General features: G+C 40.2%; 1 protein-coding gene across 1 annotated transcript in view; it reads left to right on the forward strand.

Annotated features, from left to right (window-relative positions):
- LOC120514847 (brefeldin A-inhibited guanine nucleotide-exchange protein 2-like) overlaps nt 1–12,193 on the forward strand; it is a 144,082-nt gene that overhangs the window by 79,020 nt on the left and 52,869 nt on the right. Inside the window, exons 4-5 of the mRNA XM_039735452.1 lie at nt 4,721–4,867; nt 7,125–7,304. Of these exons, the coding sequence (XP_039591386.1) occupies nt 4,721–4,867; nt 7,125–7,304 (327 nt within the window). The remainder of the gene's footprint in view (nt 1–4,720; nt 4,868–7,124; nt 7,305–12,193) is intronic.

A 12,193-nucleotide genomic window follows, 5' to 3' on the forward strand; every position in this document is an offset into this window, starting at 1 on the left:
TTACTCATTTACCAATCTGTGAGCCCTTGTGCTTTCAAGCAGCACGATGTAAACAAAGCCAGACTGCCAGTAATGTGGGGGGCAAACACGAAGGGTTGGGTCACAAGAACTTTGTTTTTGGAATGGCTGAATGAGGCTTTCACTCCCACCAGCTAAAAGCACCAGAAACCCAAGAAATCACAAGAGAGAAAACACCTGAAGGAAAACATTTCATGCCAGATCTCGACTCATGCAAGGTTAGTTTTCTTGGTGGTTTTTGTATTACTGATTTTTGAAAAGTTTATTTTTCAGTTCATAACGCGATTTGTTGCAATGTTACTTTTCTCTTTTTTCAAATGTTCCTTTTTTCCGCTGTGCTTAAAACTCATTTTATAAAAAGTGTTTACAGCGATTGTAATGTAAGGCTAAAATAGAGTGATCTTGTTACAGTACTTTTTTGGTTGCTTGTGAGTTGGTTTTTGCATGCACTTCGTATTTTTTCTAATGTTTCTTTTTTTTCTGCTGTGCTTAAAACTCATTTTAAAAAAAATGCTGCGCGAGCACGTGCTACAGAAAGATTAGAGAGCGCGAGCGAGCAAGCGCAGAGAGAGAGAGAGAGAGAGCGCGGGCAGCTGACAGGGAAATAGGGTGTGTGTGTGTGTGTGTTGCTACAGAGAGAGAGAGAGCGCGTGAGACAGCCTGCTCCTGTAGCTGAGGGAGGGAGGGGCTTTGGTGGTGTGTGTGCTACAGACAGAGAGAGAGAGAGAGAGAGAGGTAGGGAGAGAGCGCAAGCTAGCTAGCTCGTGTAGCTGAGCAGGGAGCCTGGGTGTTTTGTGTCAGTGTTATTCAATGTTTTTACATTAGTTTACTATTCCACTGTGCATTCTATGGTGTAATTAACTATATTTGTGCTTAATCTTTACATATATTTACATATTTACATACAGTTTGTAGGGTCTGGAATGGATTAATTTTTATTTACATACAATCCTATGGGTGAAACTGTTTCGGTTCACGACCAACTCGGTTTATGACCAAAGTTCTGGAACGAATTATGGTCGTGAACCGAGGTTCTTATGTATGTAGGTATGTAGGTATGTATGTAGGTAGGTAGGTAGGTAATCCGCAGACTTGTTGTTGGTAATCTTAGGACCCGGTCTAGTAGATTGCCATCTACAGTGAAACCTCGGGTCACGAATGTCTTGGATCACGTACAAATCAGGCTACGACCTAAAAGTTTGCCAAATTTTTGCATCTGTTCACGATAACACACTCGGGTGATGAACAAGCCAGTTTGCCTTTCGGTTCGTACACGCCAATATTTCCGCACGTGTTCAGTCTCTCCTTGTGCAGCGATAGAGTGAGAGTGTGCGAGAAGGCAGTTCAAGAATGCAGTAAGGCCGTTAAAGAATGCCCTGGACTTGTTTTTAAAGGGACTGCTTCAAGCATTGTTTTAATCACGTATTTAATGAAGACTTTTTTCTATTGGATTTTAATCTCCACTTCACTTCTGTTTTTTGGGATCATTTATTTATTGACGGATTCTGAAAGCACTGCACTTTATTTAATTTGAACTTTGTTTTTGATTGTTGTTTTTTTGATTTTTAATAAAAGTTTTTGCCACTTTTTGCACCATTTGATTGCTCCATTGTAGTGCCTCACTGTTGTGCTCATCGGTATTATTACTGACAGTGAGGGGTTTAAGGGCTCCCAGAAGTGAGATGGGAGCATGCAGCAAACCCGCAGACTTCACCTCAAAATTGTAATCTCCTCTCCACCCAGTTCCTCCTCACTTCCTTCATGCCAGAACTCGACTCATGCAAGTTTTCTTGGTTGTTTATGGTTAGTTTTGTATAAATTACAGATTTTTCAAATGTTAATTTTTTTCCAGTGCTTAAAACTCATCAAAAAAGTGTTTACAGAGAGTGGTTCATAAGGCTATAGCGTGAACTCTTACAATGTTAGTTTTCTCTGTTCAGGGTTTACTCAGTGTTATTCAATGTTTTTACATTTAGTTTGCTATTACACTGTGCATTATTCTACGGTATAATTAACTATTTTTGCGGTTAAAAATCTTTTTAAAAAAATATATATTTACATTCAGCTCGTATGCTCCGGAATGAATTAATTGTATTTACATACAATCCTGGCGGCACGGTGGCGCAGCGGTAGCGCTGCTGCCTCGCAGTTAGGAGACTTGGGTTCGCTTCCCGGGTCTCCCCTGCGTGGAGTTTGCATGTTCTCCCTGTCTCTGCGTGGTTTTCCTTCGGGTGCTCCGGTTTCCTCCCACAATCCAAAGACATGCAGGTTAGGTGGATTGGCATTTCTAAATTGGCTCTAGTGTGTGCTTGGGGTGTGGGTGTATTTGTGTGTGTCCTGCGGTGGGTTGGCACCCTGCCCAGGATTGGTTCCTGCCTTGTGCCCTGTGTTGGCTGGGTTTGGCTCCAGCAGACGCCTGTGACCCTGTGTTCGGATTCAGCAGGTTAGAGAATGGATGGATGGATGGACATACAATCCTATGGGGGGAAATTAGTTCGGGTCACAACCAAATCGGGTTGCGACCAGAGTATTGGAATGAGTTATGGTCGTGACCCAAGGTTCCTGTACTAGTTAACGGAGCCTGGACTTGGCCAGACTCCAGGACCAGGCTGTTTCTAACGAGTTTGCATGCAGTTTGTGTGAGGAACTTGCAGATTTGGGTGTGACTGCTGATCCTAATGTGATGTGGGAGACCTTCCGTGATTAGACCCTGAAGGTTACTGTGGTGTTATTATTACTGCTGTTCCCAGAAGGAGGTATTTCATCTTGCAGGGCAGCCTGGATATCATCGAGAGGAGTTGCAGCGCACGGCTGAATGGCAACTCTGGTCTGTACCATGAACTGAGAAGGACGCCTCTTAATCTGCCCTCAGAGCCATTTGTTAGAGGAATCTTTGAGCAATTAAAACACCATCTGTTGTCTAGCTGTTCCTTGGAGAGTCTCAGTCAGGGTGGCCGATGGAACAGTCCTTATGGATGACACTGCACTTGTGACCCACTGGGCTGGCTACCTCGAGCAGTTGTTCAAAGCTGATCCTACTGCTAGTATGCTGGATATCTCTAGGTCCACGGTTCTTGAGGCTGATCCTCCAATTAGCTGTCAACCACCCAGTCTCACTGAGATTGCACAGGTGGTGAACCAGCTGAGGGGGTAATGGCTGCAGGGATCTGTGGTATCTGGGGTGAACTTCTTCAGGATGGTGGTAAGGCTGTCACCCTGGGATTGTAAGTAATCTTTGCTTCCATTTGGGAAAGTGGCATCATCCCAACTGATTGGAAAACGGGACTTGTCGTCCCTATCTGGAAAGGGAATGGTGATCGCCTGGTTTGCAGCAACTACAGGGGGATAACGCTGCTGTCGGTGCTGGGTAAGGTCCTGGCTAGGGTCGTCCTCAATAGAATCCGTGATCAGTTGCTCACCTTCCAGCGACCTGAACAGTCTGGTTTTAGGACTAAGAAGTCTACCATCGACCGCATCCTGGCACTGGTGGTTGCCGTGGAGTGCAAACGTCAATATCAGCTGTCAATATCAATGTTCTTGCTCCTACTCTGTTCTATGCCTGTATGGAGTGGGTGTTGGGCAAGGTTGTGGGCTCAAGCGGCTGTGGAGCTTTTGTTGGTGAAGAAAGATTCACGGATCTTGACTTTGTTGATGATGCTGTGATCATCGTGGAGTCAATGAAGGTTCTGATTGGGGCTCTCGAGAGACTGAGCGAGGAGTATATGAGTATCTGGGCTTTCGAGTGTCCTTGATAAAAACTAAGATCCAGGCCTTTAATGACCTCTTGGGCATAGCCATCAGCAATGTGTCTGTTTGTGGAGAGAGTGTCGACCTTGTTGAGAGGTTTACTTACCTTGGCAGTGACATTCATGTCTCTGGTGACTCTTCCTATGAAGCCAGTAGACAGATTGGGAGAGCATTGGAGGTCATGAGGTCGCTGGAAAGAGGTGTGTGGCGCTTCTGATATCTGTGCAAAAGGTCAAAGGTCCAAGTCTTCAGAGTCCTGGTGCTTCCTGTCTTGCTATATGGTTGTGAGACATGGACGCTATCCAGTGACCTGAGCCGAAGACTGGACTCCTTTGGTACTGTGTCTCCGGAAAATCCTTGGGTATCGTTGGTTTGACATTGTGTCAAATGTGCGGTTGCTCTTGGAATCCCGTTTGAGGCACATTCCCTGCATTGTGAAGGAGTGTCTGTTATGGCACTACAGCCATGTGGTGCGTTTCCATGAGGGTGATCCCGCTCGTAGGATTCTCATTGTTGGGGACTGGCTGGACCAGGCCAAGGGCTTGCCCACGTAACACTTGGCTGCGGCAGATTGAGGGTCATTTCTGGAGGGTGAGACTGGACCGCGTGTCTGCCAGGGTTGCAAACAGGTTTCCCGAGTTGTTTTGTCGTGTGGTGGGTTCGGCAATGCACTGTACTAGTGCATGCTCCCCAACTTGACTTGACTTGACTTGGTGTGTGGAAGAGGGTCAAAAGGCTGGAAAAGAACTGTTCATCAACCCCTGGATCTGCATCTTATTCCCAGTTAAGTCCTTAGACTGCCTCCCATGCACATGTATGTGACAATGTATATATATTCTTATTATTTCATTATTTATGTTGAATTATCCATTTATTCTTTTCGTCAGTGTTGGTATTTTTTATTTCACTATCTTCTTTTTAATTACATGATTATTTGTTTTCTTTTCTTTTGTAGAAACTTATAGCATATGGCTATATTACTGGTAATGCTCCAGACAGTGGCACACCTGGGAAAAGATTAATTGATCGAATTGTAGAAACTATTTGTAATTGCTTCCTGGGACCACAGACTGATGAGGATGTTCAACTCCAAATAATAAAGGTAGTGCTAAATTTCAGATCTTTCTCTGAATTTAAAAATACTGAATTAATGAAAACCACACTAATACAGATTATTAAAAACATAATGATTTACTTCATAAGGTACTGTAGAAGTGCAAAATGATCAATAACAGCCGTGCCATATTGCATATTTGAAATATTAATGTGTGTTATTAATGTCTGTTAAAGCCCATTGCAGCATTCCTTGTGTGATTTTGGGCTATGCAAAAGTAAATTGTATTGTATTGTTATTGATGGATGGATATTATCAATTGTATTAGAAATTGTTCATTTTTTAACATCTGATTCGAGGTCCATAAAGGACTGGATCCTTAGAAATGCATCAAAAATAAATCATAATCGTAACCACTAACCCTGAAATAGTGTAAAAGATATCCCACATGGTTATGTTTAAAATTTATTCATTTTTGTCCTTCTGAGATATTCACTGGTAAAGAATCAAATATCAAAAATATTATCATGTTTCATTTCAGAAACCTTAAAATTGCATTAAATGACACTCCACATGCCTAAATTACTAGTCCCCATTTGTTTGAAGTTTTGGGAAAATGGAGTAACTTTGACTATTCTACCCCATTAAGATGTCAGTTGATGTGGCATGTCCAACTTAGTCATTCTAATTATTTTTGCTGAAGGGACCTATTGGTTTATTCTTTATTGTAATAGTGTAATTTCCTGCACAAAATATGATCCAAAATGGCTTTTAAATGAGGGTGTTTCTAGTAGAGGACCAAAAATAGGGGGAACCCCAAAAAGCGTGATATCTTGCATAACTAAACATTAGGAAGAGTCAAACATAATATCATATGTGGGGGTTTTCACGTACTGGTGAGTCAGGGGGCAGCATATAAAACAAAGTGATTTGAAAGCATTTACTTCATTAATTGTTATTAACAGAAAATTGTTTGGAGTGTTTCCAAGCATGCAATTTTTTTGTTCCTCTTTTATGTAGTTTGTGTTCAGTGTAGATGTTACAGTATTCAGCTGATCTGCAGTAATTTTCCTGACCATAAAATAATTTTCAACTTTTTACAATATTTCTTACTACTGTTACTTCTTATATGACATTTTGGAGTATTTTAACAGTAGAATCCCTGAAGCCTACGAAATGTGTGAGTGGAAGTTTCTTGCGGGGAGGGCTTCTGTTCTCTTTCTCTAATGTAGAACCCTCATCCTCATCTGAGTTCAACTCTGTTATAGCAACTAACAGTGTCAGATCGGGGGGAGTGTGAACGTGATTGAGAAAAAAAAAGTGAATAATAAAACAAAACACTAACTTACAAGTGCCATAAATTTACTCTGGCTGTGACAGACTCAAATAAATCAAATACATGTTTTTATTTTACAATAATAATAATAATGATAGCTGCTCACTACTCAGAACAGTTAATAAATGAAGGACCCAGGTTCGAACCCACAACCTCTCGACTTTGAGATTGCAGTTCTTACCAGTGCACAAGCCATATAGACGTATTTGTGCTTGTGTGTGTGTGTGTGCGTGTAGTACACAGCAGCTGCCTGCTGCTGGTGCTGATCGACACATTTGCAAAACAGAAGACACTGATGAAATGGTGTAAGGGAATTTAAGGTGGTCCAGCATTGTAAGTTATCGTAGGCTTCAGGGATTCTAGTGTTAAGGTTTGTTAACTCTGTAGTTTGTATTTTTTCTTTGTGCCCATCCCCCCAAAACCTGTCATCTACAGGGAGGAGTGAAAGGTTTATATTTGTCAAAAATTTCAGTGTCAGGTTTTCAACGGATCTCACTGTTTTAAGGTCACCTGATACCAAAAACATCCATCTCAATGAATTGTGTGTGTCTATGTGTCTCCGTTTCTTCAGGCTGGTCTAGGTCTAAAACCGCTAGACAGATAAATTGTAAACTCGAAACTTTAGCCTTTTATGGGATATACTGATTAATTTTTGAGCCAAATTTTGCAAGAGAAAGAATCACTCTATAGGAACCCTCAAATACCATCCATTCATCCATCCATCCTCTTCCGCTTATCCAAGATCGGGTCACGGGGGCAGCAGCATGAGCAGACATGCTCAAATACCATAATTTTTTAATTAATTGTGAATTCTTCTTTGCTATCATAATGATCTAATTTATGATCAGAAAGATCAGAATCCGAGCGGTAAATAATTACTGAAATGTTATAGAATAGTTTGGGTAACTTGGTTTCCTAGGCTACAAAGCTTACTGACGCTCATGTCCAATTTTTTTATTTTGTTTTTAGGTTCTGCTGACAGCTGTAACTTCTCCTCACATTGAAATTCATGACGGAACAATCCTGCTCACTGTGCGGACATGTTACAACATATACCTTGCTAGCAAAAACCTTATCAACCAAACCACTGCCAAGGCATCATTGACTCAGATGCTAAATGTGATTTTCAACAAGATGGAAACCAAGGCTGTAAGAATGATGTTACTTTTGCTTAGCTTGCTTCTTTCTTTTGAAATGTTTTATAAGCATTCCGTTTTTTTTTCCAGCAAGTGAACAGCAGTACTTTGCATTTGATATTATTAAGTAGTGATTCTGTTTGCCTTAAATACTGCATTTAATCTCGTAATACTTAGTAGTTTTGAACACTTGTTAAAATATTTTCTTTCTTGTAAAACAATTCATGTCCTATTGTAAGTATTCAACTTGGATTTTATTAACAACTTATTGTGACACGCATGGTTCCTTCTGAACTTTGAGAAGAGACATTTCTTTTATGGCAATGTAGGTTTTTTTATGATTGATAATCAATAATTTGCCATCCCAGGGTGCATGGCTTAATGCAGGTAATAGTGTGATTTGAAACGTGGACAAAGACATGCTTTCACAAGTAACCCAAACATGATTGTTAAAATAAGCACAATGATACAATTTATTTATAACATAAGGATAATAGAAGATGGATTCATGCAAATATATAGATATATGTATAGGTAAAATTCTGTTACGAATATCTTTACAGCAAAATTTTTATTACAGTGAAGTATTTTTACGGTTCCGACAGTTTCCCCATATGACAAGAGTCTATAGAAATCGTGTTACTACGAAATACATTCAGCAGATACTTTCATTACATCGAAGTGCCTAAAGGACTTTGAAATGCCTGAATGAATTATCCACTGAGCAGTTAGTTTTGTGGTCGCAGCTCAGTTGTGTGCAACGATCCCCAAAAGAAACATTATACATTTTTTTTTTTCTTTGAACTTTCTTCGTACTATTTTTTTGCTGTTTTTGTTTTCTTTGGTTTTCAGTGATGCCTTTTGCTTATTGCTCATCAACATTTGAAAAGCATCGATTTAATTTTTTAACTCATTGTCACCCTCCTATAGAAAGAGCAGACACTGTAAAATGACAACAGTTCATATTAGAAAAAAAAAAAGAATTTTTTTGCGGCTCTCAATTGCAGCAAAAAGAAAAAAGAGACATTGCCAGTGAATTCGGAATTTTGCCATCGACACTGTCATCTTTCTTGAAAAACCAAGTAAAAAACAAAGAAAAATCTTGGGTTGCAAATGTATACAAACTGCTGCATTTGAAGACATCAAAAAAGCAGTTTTTATGTGGTTCAGTGATGTTCGTTCAAGAAACATTCCTATTCGTGCGGAACTCATCCAAGATAATATGAGGTTTCTAAACTTTCTTGGGACCTCCCCCAACTGGACTACATGCAGAATAGTGTCCTGAAGTGCAATCACCGTATCTATGGAAGACTGTTTATGCGTTGCTGGGGCAACAGCAGGCTCAACCCTCTGCTGTGGCTCTCCACCGAAGCAAACAGAAAAGATCTCGATGGGTGATGCAAGGAACATTGTAAATGCAGGGAACAGTATTACTTGGCCACAACCCTGCCTGACTGCTGTGTCTGTGTATAGGAGAGTAGTAGATCCCGCTACAAAAAATAACTATGCTGTTCCTGTTTCATCTATACTAATAAAAGGCAAAGCCCTCACTGAGTCACTCACTCATCACTAATTCTCCATTTTGCCGTGCAGGTAGAAGGATGAAATTTTGGAGGCTTATTCCTTACAGCTTACTTACAAAAGTTAAGCAGGTTTCTTTTCGATATTCTACACGTATCGGTCATAACGGTCGACAATGTCCGCCATGTTGAACTTTCTTATTTATGGCCCCATCTTCACGAGATTTGGTAGGCGGCTTCCCTGCGCTAACCGAAACCAATGTACGTTGTTATTTCAGTGGTATGACGCTGCTGTCAGCCACCATATTGAACTTTCCAACGTCACTAATTTTCCAACATCCCGTGTAGAGGTAGAAGGCTGAAATTTGGTACTTTATTTCGGTGGTATGATGCCACTGTCGGCTGCCATATTGAACTTTTCAATGGTCTGTGTTACTTATGGGCCCATCTTCAAGAAATTTTGTACACGGGTTCCCAACGCTATCTGAATCCTACTTACGTACATATATACGTCCATAGCTTGCAGCTCGGTCACCGTGTGAGGTGGCGTTGGGTCCTTCATCCCAATGCCTCCCACGTTGTTGGCTGCCTGCCTATATAAGGCTGTCCATCGTTCCAGTCTCTACATTCCCTTCCTTGCTTCGCCACGGGATTCACGTCTCCCTGCTGATAACTACAGCCTTATTTAATCCACGGCTTCTCTGCTGTTTTATTGTTCATTTATTACGATTATAGTTATTGTTTAGGTATTTTAGACTTACTTTACATTGTTTAGGTACCCATTTCCGTTATCATTCCAACCGTACCCCTATTAACATGTCTATCGAGGTGATCACCATCGATCAAAGAACTGTCACTTACCGAGTGGTTTCCATGTCCAGAGATGACACCTACCTTTTTTCATTGTCTTTGTTACATATTGCACGGCCATATCAGGCTCACTCTTGATATCCGGAGGACATTGTGTCTTATGTATTGAATGACTGGGACAGGTTCAAGGTGTGGAATGATGACAGTACAGGAGATAATTATACTACATAGGAGCACTATAAGTGTTAAGCCCTTCACCTATGCATCTGCATGCGAGTTGATGTCTCTTCAACACAAGTCCTACAAATACTGTCGTAATTGAAACAAACCATCAAACTCAAACCGATAATGACAGCAGCAATTCAAGCTGTGAGATTTGAAAAAAGATTACTGTTCACATGGCCAACTATACATTGCATGCTCAAGAGTAAGCTCAGCGCACAGCTTGGTCATATTACAACCAAAGGGCCGAACTCACAATGTGGTATACAAATAATTATTGGTATATTTTCCCTCAGTTTAAAAAGGTTTAATTTTCTTCTCAATAAAAATTTTAAGGCAATACATCGTTGCTGCGAAGCGCCGCAGGTGTTTTGCTAGTATATCTATATATATATACATACAGTGATACCTCGCTATATCGCGCTTCGACTTTCGCGGCTTCACTCCATTGCGGATTTTTAATGTAAGCAAATCTAAATATATATCACAGATATTTGCTGGTTCGCGGATTTCTGCGGACAATGTGTCTTTCAATTTATGTTACGTTTCCTCAGTTTGTTTGCCGAGTTGGTTTCATACAAGGGACGCTATTGGCGGAAGGCTGAGAAGCTAACCAAACAGAGCACGTATTACATATTAAATAAAACTCCTCAATGATATACGATATGCTTCCCGCGCGCTGCTTTGCACACTTAAAAGCTCTAACAGCCCGTATTGATTTTTCATTGTTTGCTCACTCCCCCTGAGAAATACAGGCAGATACTTATCCATCATGCAATACCATTAGGGAGGGAGGCCCCATTATCTGCTCCTGACAGAGGGGGTGTGAGCAGAGGGGCTTTTTGCACAGTGGCTGTTTGCTTAGAAGATACGGACGCGCCTGTAAAAAAAAAAAAATGCTTCACATTGATCCCTTCATTGCGCTGCTTTATCGTGGTGCTTGCATACTTAAAAGCGTAACAGCCCTATTGATTTTTGCTTGTTTACTTTTCTCTCTCTCTCTGACATTCTCTGCTCCTGACATGCACGAAGAGGAAGATATGTTTGCATTCTTTTAATTGTGAGAAAGAACTGTCATCTCTGTCTTGTCATGGAGCACAGTTTAAACTTTTGAGTAAAGGGTGTTATTTCATGTCTAGAGGGCTCTAATGTTAAAAAATGTATTTATAAGGTCGTAAACAGGTTTTCAATGCTCTAACGAAAATATTAGATTTATAAATAAAGAATCCTACTTCTTGGAAATTCATTTAACTGTCTGGAGCGGATCAACCGCTATGAATGAGGGTTTACTGTATAACTGTGCGGAGAATATTTATAAACAGTGTGGGAAAGTTTGTAAGGGCTTAAAATATATAACAATAACCAGACAAACATATGGTTTCTACTTCGTGGATTTTCACATATCGGGGGGTTCTGGAAGCAACCCCCGCGATCAGGAGGAATTATATATATATATATATATATATATATATATATATATATATATATATATATATATATATATATATATATATATATTATATATATATGCGTCCAGGTCTGTGTGTGTCTTTTGGTGAAGTGCGACACACACGACCGGCATCGTGGATGCACACACATTGGAAGCTGAGCACACAGTGAATGGCATAGCCGCAGCCGCGCATGATAAGCAAATAAAGGACAGCATTGCTGGGGACAGTGCTGATTGGGTAGTTGCGGCCGCACATATAAAATCCATTGCTGAGAAGACGCCACGCATACTGCCTCGTGCATGTTTACTAACTAACTATCCACTAACAACATGCCACCCAAAAAAAAAGGACATGTCACGTAGGACAAAAGACACAGACACTGAAATCGTATATAAGCAACATCTCCTGGAAGAACGGTCAGCTCAGCAAGTAAACATCAACAAAAGAGAGGCTGAAAGACAAAGAAAAATATGAGCAAATAGAATGATTGTAAAAAAAAAAAATGAGCGTCAGAATATTCCCCGTATTGATTTGGCTCTATCCTCTAGTAATTTACCCTTTACCATAAGAAGGCGACAATTTCCAGTTATATTTGCCATAACAATTAATAAAGCTGAAGGGCAAACCTTAGAAAAAGTTGACATTTACTTGCCAGAACCAGTATTCAGCTACGGTCAGTTATATGTTGCATTATCAAGAGTTAGAAGTTTTACAAATGTTGTAGTCAACGTTGTAGATGGTCCTGAATAAGAGTGTTTACAAAAAATGTCTATAATGAAATTTTATTGAAAAATTTCCTGAGATAAAAAAATAATCATTTTCCTAAATATCTTCTTCAGATATTGTGTATTACAGATTGTTATAAAGTTTTACACTAAGGCAATATTAATTATACTTAC

The sequence above is a fragment of the Polypterus senegalus genome, chromosome 14 (genome assembly GCF_016835505.1).
Source record: "Polypterus senegalus isolate Bchr_013 chromosome 14, ASM1683550v1, whole genome shotgun sequence".
Lineage (NCBI taxonomy): Eukaryota > Metazoa > Chordata > Cladistia > Polypteriformes > Polypteridae > Polypterus > Polypterus senegalus.